We start from the raw sequence: 21,198 nt of genomic DNA, 5'->3' as shown, positions 1-21,198 counted from the left end.
CACTAAACGAATCCACAGCATATTATTTTCAAGATATTATAGAAGTATTTTGAGTTTTAGAAGTAAATCATTATTTTTCAATTACCAAATCTTACTCATATATTTTACACGATCATAATAATTTCTAATCATTGTAACATATAATATAGTAATCGACAATAATTACTAACATATCTACAAAATGAGTACTTAATAAAGAAAATAAGAGATTATGCTGCCCTTTAGAGGATATAATTAAACCTTTGAAATAAGCATGATATAATAAAACATTCGGTTTACATTTTATGTCAGAACATACTGCTGGAAAAAGTAATGTGTTTATAGAAATCCGTGAATATACTACTACATCCATATTTTTGTTCATTACAGAAATCAGAACAAAATCCTCTGAAAATTTTCTTTTGCCCAATTGATCGTAGGCCCATAGCTCTATCACTTGAATTGTTGAACGCCACATGGGGTAGCAGCAATTCCAATCTGTTAACGCCCTGACGCGACTGGGGTTTGAACTCCCGACGCGCTACCAACTGAGCCAATACACCAGTGTGTCGGGACAATATTCTTTTAGAGTTAGAAAACAATTTTCAAATATTCTACTAAAACTTCATGAGCATACATAACACAATGAAAATGTTACATAAAGGCTTTCAATCGCCAACACAACCTTGTCTATTAGGCCACTAAAACGCGAAACACGCCAGGGTCATTTAAGAAATTGATCTATCCATTATAAAAACAAAAAACACTCAGCTTACGATGGATAATGGAAGCAATTATGTCTACCTCCCACTTAATTCAAGGGAAAGAACGACTGAGAGAATTATATTTATCAGGTCGCATACTTAATTTGCGCTTCCCGACGTATGCAATTAAGTCACGTATGAGTGATAAACAAGTGTATATACAGTGAGAGTTTAATGTAAGGGGGGTGGTGTGATCTGTGAAGCTCCCCCCCCCCATGTTGAATGTGATATGAATTTATGGGGGCACCGGCGTTCAGTCAACAAATAATTATATTATTGGTAAAAAAAATAAGTTCTGTCAATATAACTCCATTGGGTTCGATTGGCTTTCTTTCCAATCATTCCATCTTCTTTTCTATTAAATGTCTCATTAACTATTCTTAGTAATTCGTTTGATTCTTGTCACCTAACGCTCGTGTTCATCGGTCTACACTATGAAACACTCCATGCTTTATTTTGATTAATTTTTTAAAGTTCACGATTTGACAACATTTTGAGCCGGTATGCAAATAAAGAAACCAGCTTTTTGTACGGTTTTTCAGAATTTCGTATATACATGTAGCTATTCTTTGTCCCACCCATCCCAAGCTGGAATTGACATCCAGGTACCTCATTCTTAACCAGGCAAACTTAATCTATTTATATACCTCCCTGCATACTTACTCCGTTTAACGCGTTAATCAGATGGAAACATGGTTTTTGGCAGATTGAAACGGGTTTTCAAACTAAGGTCATGCTTCCCAGAATGCATCCCAGCTTGTTTACATGAACACTTCCATATCTACCTTAGATTGCATATTGGAGAGGTTCTTTTTACGCTCAAGCTCGGGGGTTTATCCGAATTCCAAAAACAAGATCATCATACAAGTAACCGGTCGAGAGGATTGATAAGTCAAGTGGTCTTTGTTCTGAAAACTATTCTGTTATCCAAAGGGAATGTACTCTGCTTCGAATCTAATCTGTATGAATCTGTTCTCTACAAGTCGACGCCCCTTTACTACAACAGCCTTTGTTCTTTGCAAAAGTGACCTCTAAAAGAGGCAACCTTGCACATTGCTGAGCGGTTTTGGTTTTAATCTGCACCTAATCTTTTCTTGTTTCGATACAATTTTTGTAAGGTTTTCTTCTGCTCGAATTGTCATGGTATAAATCTTGTGATTACACTGTCGTTTAATCTATTAGTTCAGATAATAAATTCGTTTGTACCTCTTTTAGACCGGTAAGTCTTGCTCATCATCTGAACATAATTATCTTAAATATCAGCTTTATATTACTTGTCAATTCTGCATTATCAATCACTAAAAGTGAAATGGCTATGAATTCATCTGAAGTCCTCGAGTACGCAGTGGAAATATCACCATTTTATAACGCTTTTGTAATGATCTTGTTTATCCTCACCATATTCATAATTGCTTTCGGAAATATCATGGTTATTGTGGCTGCCCTCAAGGAACGCAAGCTCCGAACGCAAAGTTACATCATTTTCACCAGTCTAGCCGTTTCTGACCTCTGCATTGGGCTAATAGGAGCGCCACTTGTTCTCTACACCAGGATGATACAAAACAAGATCACATGCTCTGTTGCGAAGTCGGTATACTTTACGGCCTGGATCTACATGCTAGTCTATGTTTCGATCGTACATATTGTACTTATTACTGCGGATCGTCTAATCTCGCTAACGAAACCACTCCACTATCCGTCATTGGTGACGACGCGAAGAGTTCGTATCGTGGTCTTCTTTGTCTGGGCTGGAGGAATCACCTATGGGATCGTTTCTGTGATTGAGTCTGGAAACCGGGAGGACAACACCTTGACGCAGTTCTGCACTGGAGAAAGATACACATCTGAATCAACCAGGAACTTCTTCGTTGGAAGTGCCAGCTACATCCTGTTTTCAAGCGTCATCTTGATGCTGTTGAATTTCTTGATTCTCCGTATCGCCTTTAACCATTTCCGTCGGATGCAACAGCATGCGATCGGCCCTCCACGACAAGCATGGCAAGGTGGACAAGGTCACCAGCAGTACAAAGCCGCAAAGACAACTGTGTTTGTTGTGGGTACTTTCTGCATCGGATGGTTCCCTACGAGCATTTGGTTTTATCTAAGGGTTTTAGTTCCCATAAGCCATATCGGACAGGTCATTCTATTTGACATTGCTTTTTATATTGCCACTTTAAGTTCTGCAGCAAACCCATTAATATATTGCTTTAAAGACAACCTCTTTCGGCGTACGTTTTGCAAAATCTTTCCACCTCTTTTGAAACTCCTGGAAAATACAAGATTTCGAGTGGATATTCAGATATAATAATTAATAGGCAATTAAACGAACAGTGGCGTGGCGTACCTAGGATTTTCCACGGGGGGGGGGGAGCAAATTCGTCCGCCAAAAAAATTGACAAGCAAAAAATAAATAAATAATAAAAAAATGGTATTCAAGCTCATAGGAGTTCATAGGAGCGGGCAAGGGATCAGTTGTGACTTTTCAGGGTAAGTACGCCAATGCAAACAGTATCAGTTCGATAAGCTCTGACAGATTATACGCATTTTGTATCGATCTTAAAAAGTGGAAGATTACAAGTTGCATCATGTTGGCAGGAAAGAAGCCAGGTATGGTCAGTCACTAGCGTACCTCGGGGGGGGGGGGAAGGGGAAGTCTGCCCCCTGACGAGTCAAAACCCATGCAAGAGACGTATCCCTGCCGCCCCCCCCCCCCCCCTGACGAGCTTGAAGACCTCTTTTGGTTTTTTGCCTGTCAATTTTTTTTTCTGGTACGAAATCCTATATTTGTGGTTTTGGGTTTTTTTTTTTTTTTTTGCTTTTGCGGACGAATTTGCCCCCCTCCCCCTGTGGAAAATCCTAGGTACACCACTGATGTCAGATATTGGGCGTGGACTTCCATGGATTTGGTCCAAGAATCCAAGAAAATAAACGAGGTGGCTGAACATGTATATCCGTGATGATATGGTAAAGCAGATTGTCAAGTATAACCCAGTGTGACATTTAGATCTTAGTCATAAAGACATGCCTTTATCTCTTCACTGTTATATTTTAACATTAATATTTATCATCATTATTATAATAATATTTGAAAATGTTGTATAAGCTGGATAAGTTAATACGACTATGTATGAAGTTTGGCCGGTGTGCCTGCATGCATTCTTCTTAATTAGTTTTCACATGCAGACGGCCACTACTTAAATTATTGTTGAAAATGTATGGGCGCCACGAGAATACAAAAAAAAGAAAACAATGCCTTATTATTGACTTATTATTATTATTATTATTATTGTCTTATTATTGACTTGGTGGGGTTGATGAGCCGAACAATTTTGAAGGGGAAGATAGTGACCAAACCTCGATCCGCGTGGGAGCTAAAAATAATGACTTTCTATAATGTTCCGGATTGGGGGAGGGCAAACATATCCCAGGGGGCCGGTGACGCAAATTCTTTGCGGCATCAAGGGCAGTAATCAGATTTTTTCAGGGAAGTAATAGGGTCATGAGAAACGTGGGCCTATATTTGTTTGAAGAGTGGCCATGCAAGCTGATTACAAATGTACTTCTGCATTTCCGATAGTGGTTTTGAAGGATTTGGTGCACAATATATGGAGTAAAGTGTAAAAAGTGTAAACTTCCCTGTAAACTACCAGGTTGGGTGCGTCCATGTAAAGTATTTTATGTGACCACATAAATTAAGTTCTAAAATCTTACATGCATATCCATTGTTTAAACACGATTGCGAAATGAACCTGCCCCCGAAGCGCTGGTCAAAATATTGTCCAATATTGGGGGTGGCGGTAAAAAAATCAACCCCTCCCTTAAGCTGCTCCAAGAACTCAAAACCAGGGTGGAAAATGAAGCAGTCCTAATGAAAACGAGATTAATTTTTTCTTAAGGCCAAAATTATGTATGCTGTTGGTTTTGTATTCTGATATAAAAAATGTCCAACGCCCCTAACTCTATGTTTTCATAAGGCATTTGTAGAAAGAATTTTGAGCTAGTGTAGTTCTGTTCTAATTGGTTGAAATTCAAGTCATGTTTGATTTTTTATTATTGGTTTTAAAGCATTTGATTCATTAACCCCCCCCCCAAAAAAAAGGGGGGTCAATGAGAACATTAGGACCTACAATGAAAATGAAAATTCATATAATGTCGACTCATTGCGGATGGACTCTCAGGGAGATGTATATTTATCGCCGATATCATGGAAGATGGTGGGGGACCGGGAATTACATTCCGTCGAAATCTGGGATACTGCAAGATCATCCTTCAAATCTTACATTCTTGTTTTTTTATTTCCATTCAAACATAATACAAGTCAGATAAAACTTAACGGGTTAACTGAAAGATGTATAAAATAGAGCATATGAAAATGAGGGAGTCCACTAAACATGCTAAAGCAATGATGCCTGTGAAGTGTGGATCCTCCTTGAGAATATTCATAACAAACAAGAAGTGAAATACATGAACCGTAGAGTATTTAGTATGAAGATCGGACTAAGGTTCGGTCAGACAATCAATCGTTGATTTGAATGATTGATTGATTGAATTATGGTTCTTTCTAATATTTGTAAGTATTTTGGGATATTGCTTCATTGTATTCACTCTTTAATATTTGTCGTGTTTTCAATTATTCAGCCTGTTAAAATTTGAATAAATTTAGCTCAATAGTTCAAACGTGAGCACACCCTGGATGATCTATTTTGTAATGATTGTAATGTGTAAAAATCTCTGTTACTGCTTAGTAATACTAAAGCTGTTGGCTTAAGATTATACCATGTAACTTTAACCATGTAGAAATAAATATTCATGTATATAAATGAATATCTACACCTAGATTGTTTTGTAAAATAAGTCTGAAGGTAAGTTATTCAAAATGCGTTTCAGCATAATAATGCGCGACACGAAAGACGGTTCTTCAAAGGCCCTTTCATGTAATCGGTCCCTGGTACTTTGGTTGGGGACAGTTGCGGTATCTAGGTATAGGCAGTAAAGTTTTCATGGTGCAGATAAACATATGTTCTTCTTACTATTCAGTAATTTATCGCTTTCATTGATCGTTGCCTGAAAGTGTTATTCAAAAGTAAGCTTTGTATAAATGATCACGCCTAAATCTTTACTGCTTTCAACTAGTGAATGTGTCATGTTATATTCATCATTCTTTTTTTTGTCAATTGTAAGTACGAACCATCTATCTGAATAAGGAGAAGAAGAAGAAGACAAGAAAAAGAAGAGGAAAAGAAGAATAAAGAAGAAGGAAGAAGTGGAGGAGGAGAATAAGAAAAAGTCCTTTTGTAATGCTTGGTGCAGAAAGTTGGGGGCAGTCTACTCAACCCTGTTTTATAGTAAGTCCTACGTCCGTTCTTCTAACTTCCTTCAATTGTTCCATCTCTTAAAAACATGTGTCTTTCACTTGCAAATGTGTTTTTTCTTCTTCAAGAAATTCCATGACATTTGCTCCAGCGACAATTGCTCTGGTGGAAACTCTCCACGTTAAGCCAAACATAAAAGCTAACATCCGAAACTAATAAACCCTAAGGCTTATCCTTATACCTAAATTGTTCTGAACCAAAAATTATCTTACAATCCTAACTATAACCATATGCCTTCAAGAGTGACCCAGCATTCCTTTTATACAGTGCTCCTATTTCTCTACTTCTTGTAGTGCCCTTTTCTTTTCCACTTTTGCCCATCTGACTTTTCCTTGTCCAATCGCTTTTAAGCTTGTCAATATTCTATTCCTCTTTCAATATCTTTGTAGTTTATCTCAGGCAAATAACTTTGTGATCATGCTTGGATTCCCCTAATACAAAACAAATAATATAGACAAAGAATATCTTTATTTTTATCATATATTTCTATTATAATGAAATCACATATCCATAAAATATATCATAAAAATTACAAAAATATTTCAGTTCTTCCAAGAACTATTTTACTATATTATTGAAATGTTCAATAACAAATATATAAGACTAAATCATTATAATGACAATACATTAAGACAGTATTTGGATAACAGCACATTAATAAATACTCAACAGATATCCAGGCAAATTATGCCTATGATAATACCAAGGACCATGGTAATATCTGGCGACCCCAACTCAAGCTCTGCTTTTCGGGTTTTCGCCTTCTTCAAAATTGTGTCGAAATATATACTGTATTCGTTACTATGTCAAATATTATTTTGTATCTGTTTGAAGGAAATAAACGTAATTTTCAATCAATCAATCATGGACAAAACTCAATGGCCCATATTCTGAACTCAGATTTAAATCAAACCTTGGTTTAAAGTTGTAGTTTAAATATGGAGAGCCAATTCGGGCACAATTCTCTTTTAGTAGGATGGGGGGTCGGGTGTCCGGACACTTTATCTTTTTGAAGCCTTCTTTTTTGTCTGTGGATTACACTAAAAATATGAATCCATTACTTGTAATCATTTTCTATTTTGTTCTTTATAATATTTCCTAACATTTTGTACTAAAAATTGATGAAACTTCACTGGTAAATTTTCCAAATGACATTCTAAAATTGATCGTCCGGACACACAACCCGTCCGGATACACAACAACTGGGTATACATGTTCAGTTTACTAACTCTAATGACATTCATATCATTGATCACTGTCTCAGAATGATAACTGAAATATTTTCTTCATTGTGAAAGCAAAGGGAAACAAAATAGTAAATACAAGAAATACACAATATAAGCAGAATTTTTCTAGTTCTTGGCTCACCATAATTTCAGAACAGAATTGGACCATGTTCTAAGCGTGTTGGTAGCTCCATGGTCTAAGTTAAACCTGACTTCAGAATACAGGCCATTGAATAGAGATCTCTTCACCTGATTCAACAATAAAAGTATTCTGGGGGTGTTTCACAAAGCTGTTTGTAAATTCATGCAAAACTTTACACATGACTGGTATATGTTCCTACGTACTTAATCAGCTACATAGGGATATATAATTTGGCTTGAGAAAGGATCCCCAGTCCTGCATAAAATCATTTGTAAATTACAATCATCTTTATGAGAGACCCATCTGGTGAGTGTTTCATAAAGCTCTTTTTAAGTTAGAACATGTTCTTTGGTGTTAAGTCAGGTACACAGGGATCATTTAGCACAAGAAATGATCACCAATTGTGCATAAGGTCAGTCGTAACATTCAAACAGCTCTATGAAACACCCTCCTTGTCAAAGCTTCAACATGATTCCTTCCTATTAGATGACATTGATGATCAGCATGTACTAAGTTTCAACTGTACTTACTTGCACTATCAAATTACACGACACAACCAACCAACAAGGAGCAAACATATAGCATGCATGGTAAAAAGCAGAGTTGCTCAATCAGAGTTCAGAATTGAAATCAGGAGTATGTACCCTGGGGTCTATTACAGAAGAATATGGCAGACAAATGTAAATTAAAAATCAAATGAAACTTGATTATCACAAGGCGTAGCCACTGAATCATATTGCTGTACACACACAGCTAAAAGTGTTAGAAACTAATCTTTATGGCATATTTTTCAAATATACCCCTATTCACACACTTTCATTTGCTTTCTGTGTATGTTTTACTCTCCAAACCGTGGAAAACATGCCGCTAATCAAGGGAAGTTAGATTCCCCAAATCCAGATCGAATGTGGTAAAAGATACCCCAAATGCAATGAAGAAATTATTATCTTATCTTGAATGAAAATGCATCCCTTTTTTCTAATCTTTGGCAATTTTGACAAACTTGACATAAACACATGTGTCACATCTTAAACAGAAAAATCTACCCTTATTTCATTTTTTTTATCTGGTTGTACATATGTACACCAGTACAGTTGAGTGCCTCCCTACCCAATTAACCTATTCTATGTAATACAACTGAAACGGCTAGCAGCTAAGACAAAATGATTTTAAAAAGCTGGAAGAGAGCAAGAGACAGAGGATAGGGTCGATGAAAGTATGGTATAAAATCTTATTCTATCTTTACATATCTTCATGTACAAATAATTTATACAGCCCTGTCAAATAACATGATCTTTTACTGTACCAATAATAAGGGCAAAAATCTGCAACTATAAGCATTTTATTTCTCTATGAATTGAGGTAATATAATTTATATTTTCTAATAATGTCCAAGATTGGTCCATACGGTCTCCCCTTCAGTTTCACTGGGCAATCAAAAGGAAGCTTACATCATGCCTGTATCTCTACAGACTAGAAGGGAAGATTGGTCGGCTGGAATCTTTATGCACCTTACTTAGCCAATCAATAAGGATGTTGTTGAGTTTCTTTGGTCTGGAATAAATAGAAAAGGGTAATACAAGAAAGAATAAATTACACTTGAAATCAAGATGAAAGCCTGAAATGCATGAAGAAAATATTTATTTTGGTGAGCAAGGAGTTAATGTCATAATTATAAATATCTTTTAACTAAGGTGTTTACCAAAGAATTATAGTGGTTATGTTGGGAGAGAGGGGGTCTGCTTTGGCCCCAAAAGTAAATCCCTTAGAGAAGAAAAATAGGCCATTTGCACCTTGTGACATATAACTAATTGAATCCATCCAACACCAATATTGCAAACAGAAATATCTCTTTAAGTATATTATAAAGCTCACTTAATAACAAAGTAGGCAAAATATTACGCATATATTCGTAATTCCGAAGCTTCGGATATTACGAAGGTTCGTCATTCCAAAGGTTCGGATATTCCGAAAATTTGTTATTCCGAAGATTCGTATTTCCGAAAGTTCGTAAATCCGAAGGTTCGTTAGTCCGAAAACGAAATGAGGTTCGTAATTCCGAAGGTTCGTTAGTTAAAAAACAAAGTGAGGTACGTAATTCAAAAGGTTCGTTAATCCGAAAACGAAATGAGGTTCGTAATTCTGAAGTTTAGTTAGTGCGAAAACGTAATGATTAACGAACCTTATTTCGTTTTTGGACTAACCAACCTTAGGAAACAAACCTTGTTTCATTTTCGGATTAACGAACCTTTGGAACAACAAACCTTATTTCGTTTTCGGACTAACGAACCTTCGGAATAACGCCACAAATCTTCGGATTAATGAACCCTTTTACGTTTTCAGATTAACGAACATCGATGTATAGGCAATTTACGTGTTTCGGAATTAAGAACCTTCGGAATTACGAAGTGTAACCAAATATTAATTTATGAATGAATGAAATCAAATAAATCTGATGCCTGAGACCTGTGCTCTTTGGCAGAGTTTCATATTGATGACAATCCCTACAATTAGTCAAAAGTAGTATATAATTGTTGTGTGTTGATATAACTGTGTCCAATCTTGATTATCTTTACTTACTGTTCTAGAGCTGCCCAATGTCCACTGTCTTCGATCTGCGCTCTGGTTAGATTTACAACCTGTCATGATGATAATAATGATAATAGTAACAACAACAATAGCAATGGCAACAAAACAAATGGTTACACTAACGACAGTTGAAAACTGATCCAACAACCAAAGCTAAGAATAAATGAGTAAACTGAATAATTGAACAAATTTAAGGATACCAATAATGATTTTGATGATAGTGATCACAGTGATGATGATGATGGTGATACCAATGATGATGTTGATATCAAGGATGATGGTGATATTGACGACACTGAAGATTATTTTATGATAATGTTGGTGATAAAGGTGATTATGATGACAATAATCACAATAAAAATAATGATAGGTCAAATAAGTAATAATATGAAGGATCACTCAACTGTTTGCCCTGTAAATTAAATTTTGACTATAAAAATCCAGTAATTATGATATTTGTGGGATATAGCCTCCATTCCCTTCCTCCTTAACATCAGCACTGATGCTATTCTAGTGTCATTTACAGTTCGTTATTAGATAGCTGACTATATCAGGAAGTATCAATACTAGACAGATTTTTAAATGCTGTACAGGAACAAAGCTTTATGTATTCTCATGCTATAGAATATCAATATATTGATCTGTAAAATGCCCATCCCCTCCTTCCATGGAAAACATCAATAACTTGTTTAGTAATCTCTATCTATCTATATATCCATCTGCATGTATCTATCTATTTATTCATTTTTTATTTATTTATTTATCTATATGTTTTTATTCATTAATCAATCAATCATTCAATTAATCAATTATTATTTATGTATTTATTTATTGTTTATTTATCTATTTTTTATTTTCTTTTTATTATATTCTATTCTATTAATATTATTATTTTTATATTTTATTTCATTATTATCATTATTATTATTATAATTATTTTTCTTTTTTGGGGGGGGGGGAGTAACTGTTACTTACAAATGGATCCATGGCTTTGCTTGCTGAGGGTGGGAGAACCCTATCCCAGGCACAGGTAACCATCAAGGCAGGCATGTACAACTGTGGGAAAAAGGAAAAATAAGTGTGGAACTATCATTAGGATCGAAGGTACAACTTGAAACCACTGTGGAGGGTCACTGTCTTAATATTTATAATTGTATGCCTAAATCAAATTTGTTGTCATGAAAACTTCACTGCAAGAAAAGTTTAAGATCTTAAAGCATCTCTTAATATTTGGTAAATCTTCTAAAAGTTCCAGTTCTTTAGGACTTTTTATGAGGATTGTTCTAAAAGTGGTTAAAATTTAAAACTTTTAGTGGAAGTATTTTCCAATTTTACAGAAACATATATATATATGTAATACAATTTATATTATTGATCAAATAAAAAAGCTTTAGATGGACTTTAAGGCTCGCAATACAAAGGTCAAAGTCAAATATCTGTCAACATTAACCAAAGTCTATGATAACTGTTAAAGAGGTGTATAAAACAAAAATAATCAGAATTAAAAGCACATCATTGAATATATCAGTAAATCCAAAATATGTTGGCATAACCTAGAATTAATTCATAAGGTAAACATTTCAAACTGGGGAGGGAAAGGATTACTGAATTAGCTGGCTAATGACTTCTGGAGAAATAACATTTGAAATAGAAAATGGAAACCAATTCTACACAACCCTGTCACACTTTTTGGAACTAATTATAAACCAATTATCAAAATAATATTTGATAGAATTAGAAGTAACCCAAAACATTGGAAATGGAAAAAACAAACCTTTCGACCAATTGCACGGTGATTAAATTTCCAGTTAGCTTCTGTTACACGATACCAATTTAGCATGCTCCTGGTAGAGAAAAGTTAAAACAATATAAAGATGCATTTACATATAATGAGAGCCTGTTATAACTTAAATGTAAACCAACCCTTTTAATAAAAATATAATACATGTTTATTCATTATAATAAATCATGTCAATTATCATTTAGGTTATATAATTATCACTCATTCGATCCCTGCTGAATGGAAAGCCTAGCAGGCGGGAATGAGAAGACTGGTCAATATGCAGGAGACTGATCAGATATTTAATTTATACCATAGATACATAACAGTTAGATTATTCAAATGCTGTAGTCTTGAGGATTTTCATGCCAAGTTATAGATTACCAGTGTTATGCGAATACAAGGTGCCCTTACTTTTCCCCTTATGGAGTTTACGCATGCCAGATTATTTTGACAAATAATCAAATACACAAATATTCAAAACAGAAAAAAAAGTTCCTTTAGAGAATACCTTCTACGCAAAAGAAGGTCGATGTCATCAAAACTCTCAAAAGCAACCTTTTTCTGATTTGTCTGCAATTTTTTCTTTAATTTTTGATACAAGAGGTCAACAGCCCAGCGAATATATTTGAATTTATTATGTATGAGCTTACCTGAGTCCACATGTTTTGAATTGTTTGACATAGTATTTGAGATCATCTTCTGTAAGGAGAGTACTGAGTTTGATGTCATCCGCAATACCGGCCAAGATACCACCTACCAAGTGGGTGGATCAAAAAAATTAATAACATAAATTGAAAGAAGCACAGCATGGAACATTTTTTACACATTAATATTACAGGGCAATACAACTATGGGATGCAATCCTCCCAAAAAATGTATAAAAATAAATAAAAAATGAAATTAAAAAAAAACACAAATGAACAAAATAAACAAATCAAATAAATAGAATAATAATTTCCAAAACAAATAAAAAATAAATAAATAAATTAAGAACTAAATTAAACGAACCCGAATAGCAAAACATTTACTGTTCTTGGAAATTTTTGTTTGACAAATTCTCAAGGAGGCAAATGTCAACACATTCAACCTCCATGATTGACTGTTTTTGTCCATGAGAATCCAATTTTTGACAAGATGAACCCTCTCTAAAAAGCTTGTCAGTGCTCGTATTATAGAGTACCGAAGTGATGACGTCACAAAAAACTTTTTTAGCATTTCAGCGTTTTTAATATGTTTTGGTAGAGCATGATGAAAAACCTCCACTACCAAAATTTGGAGTGAATCGGTCCATGGGGGCCTTAGATATGACCACATGAATACATAATTAGCCCTATTAAAGTCAGAATATTATTGGCCTGGTTTGAAATGTTAGGAAGCAGATAGAAGGGTACTGTTTATGAGGTAATGTATTCCAATACTTTGGGGCAAACACAGAAAAGGACCTATCACCTATTGAATTTGAATGTCTGCGGGAAGTGAAGAGGGATATGTGATGATGACCGAGTATTATACATTGATTGGCAAACTGTAAGGAGGTCTGACAGGTATGGTGGAGCTTGCTCATTGAGACATTTAAATGTGATAGTTAGAGACTTTTACTTTAAGCCAGTGTAATTCTCTTATCGGGGGGGGGGGGTATATGTATATGATATGCAACATCATAGCAACCTCCAGAACAGTGGCAAGCTTTAAGGATATTTTTGGAGACTAACAATGTACATTACTTCTAGATGATTTATGGTGTTGATGGCTGACAGTTAATTATGCAATACCCCCCCGTATTGCATAATTCAAACAACCTGAAAACATAACCTTGACATACCTTTTGCTCTCACCCCAGCAACAGTGAATCCAATTTCTTTTGCCTAAATTACAGAGAAATGTATTTAAAAGTAAGCATCTAACATCATGCATTGTTTTATAATTTATTGTTCATACAAATGCAGAATAATCAAATAGGTAAAATCTTTCAAAAAGTAGACTATTATCTATAAAAAAAAATTTGTCAACAGAAATAATTAGGGAATTACTTTTTTACACACTACAGGTACATCTTGTTCTTGTACAATGCAAGTAATATGCAGCTACAAAAAAATATCAGAATCAATAACAAAAGAAAAGGGTTGACAGTTTTCTGTAAACATCCTATCACTCACCTCCAGAGGGCGTCTTATGAAAGCTTTGATGAATTTCTCTATGTTGGCTTCAAGTTCGGCTTCAGCTACTCCCTGCGTATAATGCGAACAGTAAATGAATGATGACTTGACTACATAAAAAGTGTAGCACTAACAGCAGCAGAGTGAAATAAATAGCTACCCAGTCAGTGTCCCTTGGCAATGCATTAATCCCCTTACAGCAATCAAGAAAACTTTTTTGGAATCAAATTTCAAATCACTTTCTTAAGATATATGTTATTGACCGCCGAATGTTCAATCAATCGTCAACAAAATCAATTCCATGTACATGAATGTACAAAGAGTTTCAAATCACTTTTGGTTTCTATTCAACTACCACTTATACTATTTTGTACACTATGATTATTTGAATGAACAGTATCATTGTTTCTCTAACCTATACCTACTTCAAGTTATGCGCACATGGGTATTTAATTTACCTCTAATGAATCAAGCCTTATTCACTCTCAATACCGTTACTACTATGATTGTTATCATCATTACAATCATTCTGCAATCCCATGACAAAAGGAAGCAACTTTGATTTTTTTTTAAATGGACTTTTTTCTTGACTGGATATTTTCTGTATGCTCGACGTGGTGCTAAAGAAATTGGATTCATATATCCCTCAACTTCTGAATTTTAGATGTTTCAAAAGCAAATAACTGTACATTTCCACACAAAACAATGACACATTTTCCTCATTTACTAAGAATGTCATTTCACAGAGTTGCTTCCATTTGTCAATAGACTGCATCATCATCATTCCTACATTATCACTTCATCACTATTATTATCTTAAATAATTTTGAATACCTTTCCATTCACCCATCTATACATTTTTTAAGGGGTGGGGGAGGGGGTAACTTCAGGAGAGGGTCATACCACTTGATTGAAGTAAAGCTGATAGTCATACAATCCTGGATCTTTCTTCATCTTCTCTACAGGGTTCATAATGTTTTGAGCAGGAAAGAAAGGGGTGCAGATACCACCTACAGCACTGCCATGGGAAAGATTCAAATAGCAATGTATTAGTGTTCTTCATTAAGCTCCCAAAATAATAAAGATTATGTATAACAAAACAGAAATAATATTGCACAGTCAAACTTAGACTTGATAAAGCCAATTCTATGAAAACTTATGAAATATCTGCAACCTTAACACATTTAATTTACCTTCAATGTAGCAGAAAAAAAATGCTAAAGAATTAATCTAGGTCATAAAATAAAGGGTATTAAGAATATCTTTGAAAGTATCTTTGAATTCAACTTTGGTGAGGTTGACTGGAATTAATATTTTGACTATTTTCAGTATGCAATATTCTGTTTACACCAGTGCACTGATAATCAAATTTCATCTGAATCTGAATCGTTGGGTCAGCAAAATGTCGTTGGGAGACACATCCACGCAAACCTAGTGAAGAGAGTAGCACAACATGTGTGGAATGACTTTATTGAAGTTGTTTTAGTTTTAATTTAAATGACTCCAGGGAGGGGGAATTTACAATCGAGGGGAGGTTATTCCAGTCCTTTATTGTGCCTGCAAAGAAGGAATCTTGAAAGACCCTGGCCTTGTGATGAACCTGGAGGAATTTTTGGTTATTCCCCCTTGTATGTCTTGTGTTCCTTTGAAAGAAATCACTTATGTTGATATTGACGAGACCAGTGTTCATTTTGTATAGCATACACAGTCTAAGGTTTCTTTTAGTTGTCTGGAGACATTCCCAACCAAGATCACTAAGTGCTTTAGTGACAGAACTCTCCTCCCTACGATAGTTACCGGTACAAAATATGGCAGCTTGTCATTGAACTAATTCTAATTATCTTGTTCTCATTTTGAGATAAAGAATTAAGTGTATTAAAGGATCTTGCCTTTCAAAATGTACCCATACAATTATAAAAAGCATTTATTGTTTAAATATACAAGTATTTCATACAGGGGAGGGATGTAAAAAAAGAAATTCTAACAGGTCATTGAACCATGCAATTATGAACTTCTGTACCCCCAGCTCCTTTTAGGAAAAAAAAGAGATTTTATTTATCTATTGATAATGCATGCTTGTCTATTGTTTTATGTCAATGTAACCTAATATTATATTCAGTTTATATGTTCAATGTAAAAACCTAAAATACAAAGGTGAACAGAATTTCATAAATGCTATTATTATCAACATAATCATTATTTAAACTGCGAGGGTGGTATTCTAATGATTAAACCTAGGTTTAACCCTAGTCTACACCAGAATTCTCAATCACACTCCTATGGAATGCTGGCTTCATAATACCTCTTCCGTATTTGTGGCAGTTAAGAAATTCAATAATTCATTATATTTTTGTATTTTTGTATTCTTCCCATTTAATGACTCAAGTTTTTGATAACTTTTTTGTAGCAGGATAAGAATAATTTTTAATTGGTGAATAAGCTGACAACTGGCACTCCATAATAGCATGGTTTCACTAAACCATGGCTATCAGAATACCACCCTAAAAAGGAAGGGAGATATACAGGGAAAAGTAAAAACCATAAGGAATGTATTTGTATTACCTAACTCTATCTGCATAGTGAGTAGCAAAGTTCCATACAAACATACCACCCCAGTCATGACCAATGAAAGTAGCTTGAGGGATGCACTGCCAAGAATATAAAAAACAACAAATAATGATTAGTATTGGACATATATAACCATTTATAAGAAAATATAACACAATAATATATTGTAAGTCTAAAAGAGATGACAGAATGGTTGTTGGAGGTACTGGTAAACAATGTTCAAATTCATGGAGGTAGTCTTGAAACGATGGTTAATAAGCTTTTGTGTATTGAGGGTACTTGACTTAGCAGGTAAGTTTAGCAGTTTCTCATCCTGAATGCAGGTTTTTGTTATAGGGTGCTAAATTCATGTGTTTTGCTATGATTGGTAGCACTATTTGTCTGATTTCAATAAACCATGGCCTTGAACTAAACATTGCCCAAAGTTGCATAAACAGAATCATGATAGGTAAATTTATCAAGAATTTGTACATGCATATTCAGATAGCAATTTTAAGAGTTAAACACATGCAGTACATGTTTATGTTTAATTACATAGCAGAATTACTTGCTTCACAATGCCATATCACTATAAAAATGGTGCTGAAGAATGCACTACTCTCTGTGAATAATCTCTGATTGATTTGAATAAACTTTTAATTAAACTTACCAAGACATCCAAGAATTCAGCCATGTCCTAAGAAAAAAGTGAACCATTTGTAAATATTAAAATTTACAATATACGTCATCTCTCTTCATAATACACCCCCCCCCCCTTCTCTTTCAACTCTTAATTTTGGGAAAGGGCATACTTACAATGAAAGAGAGAAGGGAAAGCAGAAAAACAAATGGAACTATGGGTTTGTGAAAAGTGCAAATGAAGACATTTTGAAATCCTAATAAGAGGATGGGTAGGGATATGAGAGTAGAACGGGAGTACATTGTACAACATAGACCAATATTAGTGTGTCCAGCAGTAACAGTTGGTAGTTATTCCCCCTCCCATCTTCCCTCCTGCACATGTAATGTTTCAAGTTGGTGAAGTCAGCAAAGTAAACCCGGCAAGAATGTGGAGTAGAGGTTGTAGAATAGCAGTAGACATATTAGATTAAAATGCTTTCTTGTAAAATCAAAATAATTGTTCAGAAGACTTTACCTTACACATCCTTTCTGTTGTGTACTCCTCAATTTCTGAAAAAAGATATAACAAAAAAATAAAAAATATAACAAAAGAAAAGAGAGGATTTTATCGTAATAATTATAAATATAATATTTTGGTTATTTATAAAGCACTTATGGCATACATTGTATGCATCTAAGCACTTAATGATATATTACCCCGGTCATCGGATTCAATCAGTCATTCCAACACAGAACTTGTGCACATCTTCAATAACCTGGGAAGTAGACCAGCCAGTCCCCATTGAGACATATACAATGCAGGAAAAGCTACAATGACTTTCACATCTTACAGGGTATGCATTAAGGACTTGGGAGGACAGTGACAAAGGATGCTAGGCCACGAGGGGAATTTGATCGATCATGTGACCTTCTGTTTACAAGGCCAGAGCCAGAACCACTACACCACCACTACACCACAACTCTTCCACACAATTTACTGCAAAATACAGTGCATCCCACAAAACATGAAACGAAGATTTATCATACCTTAGCCACAAAAACAATAGACAAATTAACCATCATTGTAAAGCTAAGTACCTCCTCTTTCATCTAAAATAACTTACTGGATTATTCCTTGTTCAGGCATGAGTGAGCAAGAACAATTTGAAGAAAGGATTCTAAAAAGTCATTTGGTGGGGAGTATCTGAATTTCAAAAAGAAAATCACATGCCTAAAAAGTTCATTATCTGCCCTTTAATATGACACCTCAATCACAGAAAATAGTCAAGAAATAACAAATTTCTGTTCTGTTGACACAACGCTTGTATTTCAACAATTTCATTAAACAAACATGTTTTCATTGATTTCCTATTAAAGCTATCGCACAGTTAACAAGACTTTATGTTTGGCTGATCGTCAACAAAGCGGAGTGTCAAGTGATTCTGAGATCTCTCCTTGAAAACCTCTTCATTTTAGGAAATTATTGAAATATAAACCTTATTTCACATAAACAGAACTTTGCCATTTCATGACCATTTTCTGCAATTAAAGTATCAAATTAAAGACCAGATATTGAAGTTTTTACAAATATGATTTTCCTTTTGAAACCCAGATACTGCCCGCCAAGTGACTTTTTGGTATCCTTTCTTCAAATTATTTTTACTCACTTATGCATGAATGAGGAATAATCTAGGTTATTTCAGATGAAAGAGGAGACTCTACGTTTTACAATGATAGCTTATTTTTCTATTGTATTTGTGATTAAGATATAACCAATCATCGATATATCTCAGTTTCATTTTTTGTGGGACGCACTGTATAACTATCAAAGCCTGCAACATACATGTACAAAATAAGTCCATTGCATATTTCATTCATATATATATAGGATTTCTTTGTTACAAAGAGTGATTAAAAATAGTCCAAAAACAAAATGAATGTTCAAACATTCATACCTGGTGGATTACTACTCTCTCCATATCCTTTCATGTCCATAGCAATCACACGGAAACCTGCAGCAGCTACAGCAGGGATCTAAGAAAACATCATCATATTCATTTTCTTTTCAATGAATACTTTTCTTCAAATATTTAATAGATATTTTCTTTATTTCTTTTATCTGAATCAACATATTCTAAGATTGTTATCACATTGATTTTGATGTTATTTCTTTAGGAAGAGAAGAATAAGTTGGAGATTCAATAATGAATAAAACTTGGGAAATAAAAATAATCTTTCTAACATTCATGTACTATTGGCAACCAAAGTATATTCTTTCAGTTAAATTCATTATTTTTGCCATTTCACATCCTGGGCTGAAAACGTGACCATTTACAAAAAAGCATCACATTAGCATTATTTTCAGTGATCAGAAGAACCAATATATTCAACATGGTATGGTTGTAGGTGTACTTGTTTTGTCCTGAAATCTCCATCATGATTGTGAAATTCATGTTATAATATCAACTCCTACTTAAATCAGATCACGACAAGACATGACAAAATAATAACTGATTTAAACCTGAGATATGTAACTGTAAATAAGTGACCTCAGCCATAGGACACCTCTTACCTGAGATTTCCATTCATACCATGATTCGGGGAACCCATGACAAAAGATGACTGGTGGACCGCTACCAACATCAACATAATGGAACTTTACTCCACTCTAAAGGAAAACATTAATATATTTGAATTTAGATCTACATTGTATTGTCCACAATGATTTACCACATGAAAATACATGTAATTTTGGGAAGAAAAAAAATCCATTTTCTTTTAATTAGCAAAAAGGGGTATACCAATATGAGATTAATCACATAGGCCTAATATTTATTCATTCAGTTATATTATTGTAACTACTGTACAATAATCAAAGATATGACAAGTGAAGAAAGTGCATGATAAAAATTGGAACATGCCTCTACATTTCTAAGTTTGTACAATCGCCATTGTTATTTTCAAAGTCCTTGATCATTATCTAATGGATTATACTATTACGGTTCCCATGTAGCTCTCCCTCATGGCTGCTATTGTTTCAAGCAGTTACCTGCTTATTATAGCTGGCCCCTGCATTTTTACCCACTTTACTATTTTACATGCTTCATTTATGTATTTTTCAGCCTTATTCATTATTTATATTTTCAATTGTCACACAAAATGTACTCATTTATGTCATTGTTATTGTATCATTATATTTTGCTTTGTTGATTTATGAATAAAATGCAGAAACTCCTGCAAAAAAATACTTTGATTACATGAAAAATAAATTGAAATATAGAAAAGAAATGAAAGTAAAACATATACTATGCCCACTTACATGTATACTGCACAAGTAACTTTTTTCAAAACTTTTAAAATGAAATATTTATCAACAAGAAAAATAATCACTTATGTCCTCAAATTAGCAAAATTGTGGAAAATTTTAACATCACAATTTTTTTCTACAAAGATTGACATCAAACTCCTACAATCATTATTCATTAATCTCTACCTGACTGTGAGATATAAATATGTTACACATGTCAACCTAAATTGAAAAAAGGAATATTAAGTAACAATTATAGAACTGTTGCCAATTTAAAGAACAGAATAAATAAAGCTTCAAATAATTTGCTATCCTGAATAAATCACAAAACTTACCCTGGTTGTGGCATAAGAATGAGGAACCCTGTCCGGATGAACAGAAATAGGTTTGGCTTCTTGGAATACCTAGAAGTTGCAGATAAAAAAAATAAATGAGGGTTTTTATTTCAAAGGGATGTGACTATCACAGTTTAGGAGGCTGCACTCTACAAGCTCCGCTTTTTAGCAGCCTCCTCCATTTCCAACCTGATTTGTAATAATCATGAATATAATTTTCTGTACAGGAATATTTGAAATATGTTTTGTTATTCATATATGTCAACATGTACAGAAGAAACTGTAAATGTTGAAAATGGAAATAAACGAATGAAATGAAAAATGAAATGAAATAAAAAGTGTTAATACCACACTGTTAATAATAATAATAATACCAA

The 21,198-nt window shown here is 34.2% G+C and overlaps 2 protein-coding genes across 2 annotated transcripts in view; one reads left to right on the top strand and one right to left on the bottom strand.

Moving 5' to 3' along the window:
* The first annotated feature begins 2,047 nt into the window (after positions 1 to 2,047).
* LOC121406417 (histamine H2 receptor-like) lies at positions 2,048 to 3,064 on the top strand. Its single transcript, XM_041597444.1, has one exon. The coding sequence runs from the start codon at positions 2,053 to 2,055 to the stop codon at positions 3,046 to 3,048; it is 996 nt and encodes a 331-aa protein (XP_041453378.1). The 5' UTR covers positions 2,048 to 2,052; the 3' UTR covers positions 3,049 to 3,064.
* A 4,410-nt stretch (positions 3,065 to 7,474) lies between these two features.
* Positions 7,475 to 21,198, bottom strand: part of LOC121411837 (bifunctional epoxide hydrolase 2-like) — a 31,073-nt gene continuing 17,349 nt past the window's right edge. The window contains exons 6-19 of the mRNA XM_041604711.1: positions 20,822 to 20,890; positions 19,752 to 19,847; positions 19,135 to 19,213; positions 17,715 to 17,749; positions 17,229 to 17,255; positions 16,574 to 16,659; positions 14,915 to 15,029; positions 14,012 to 14,083; positions 13,678 to 13,720; positions 12,506 to 12,608; positions 11,847 to 11,916; positions 11,048 to 11,128; positions 10,064 to 10,122; positions 7,475 to 9,037 (exon numbers count right to left, since the gene is read on the bottom strand). Coding sequence (XP_041460645.1) covers positions 8,950 to 9,037; positions 10,064 to 10,122; positions 11,048 to 11,128; positions 11,847 to 11,916; positions 12,506 to 12,608; positions 13,678 to 13,720; positions 14,012 to 14,083; positions 14,915 to 15,029; positions 16,574 to 16,659; positions 17,229 to 17,255; positions 17,715 to 17,749; positions 19,135 to 19,213; positions 19,752 to 19,847; positions 20,822 to 20,890 — 1,023 coding nt within the window. The 3' untranslated portion in view covers positions 7,475 to 8,949. The remainder of the gene's footprint in view (positions 9,038 to 10,063; positions 10,123 to 11,047; positions 11,129 to 11,846; positions 11,917 to 12,505; positions 12,609 to 13,677; positions 13,721 to 14,011; positions 14,084 to 14,914; positions 15,030 to 16,573; positions 16,660 to 17,228; positions 17,256 to 17,714; positions 17,750 to 19,134; positions 19,214 to 19,751; positions 19,848 to 20,821; positions 20,891 to 21,198) is intronic.

Source organism: Lytechinus variegatus, chromosome 1 (genome assembly GCF_018143015.1).
Source record: "Lytechinus variegatus isolate NC3 chromosome 1, Lvar_3.0, whole genome shotgun sequence".
Classification (NCBI taxonomy): Eukaryota; Metazoa; Echinodermata; class Echinoidea; order Temnopleuroida; family Toxopneustidae; genus Lytechinus; species Lytechinus variegatus.
The sequence above is the reverse complement of the archived record's forward strand: the minus strand, read 5'-3'. Positions and strand labels throughout refer to the sequence as shown.

What these genes read in the sequence shown, in the direction of transcription:
- LOC121406417 (XM_041597444.1), top strand. Translation starts at nt 2,053, where the DNA reads ATGGCTATGAATTCATCTGAAGTCCTCGAGTACGCAGTGGAAATATCA.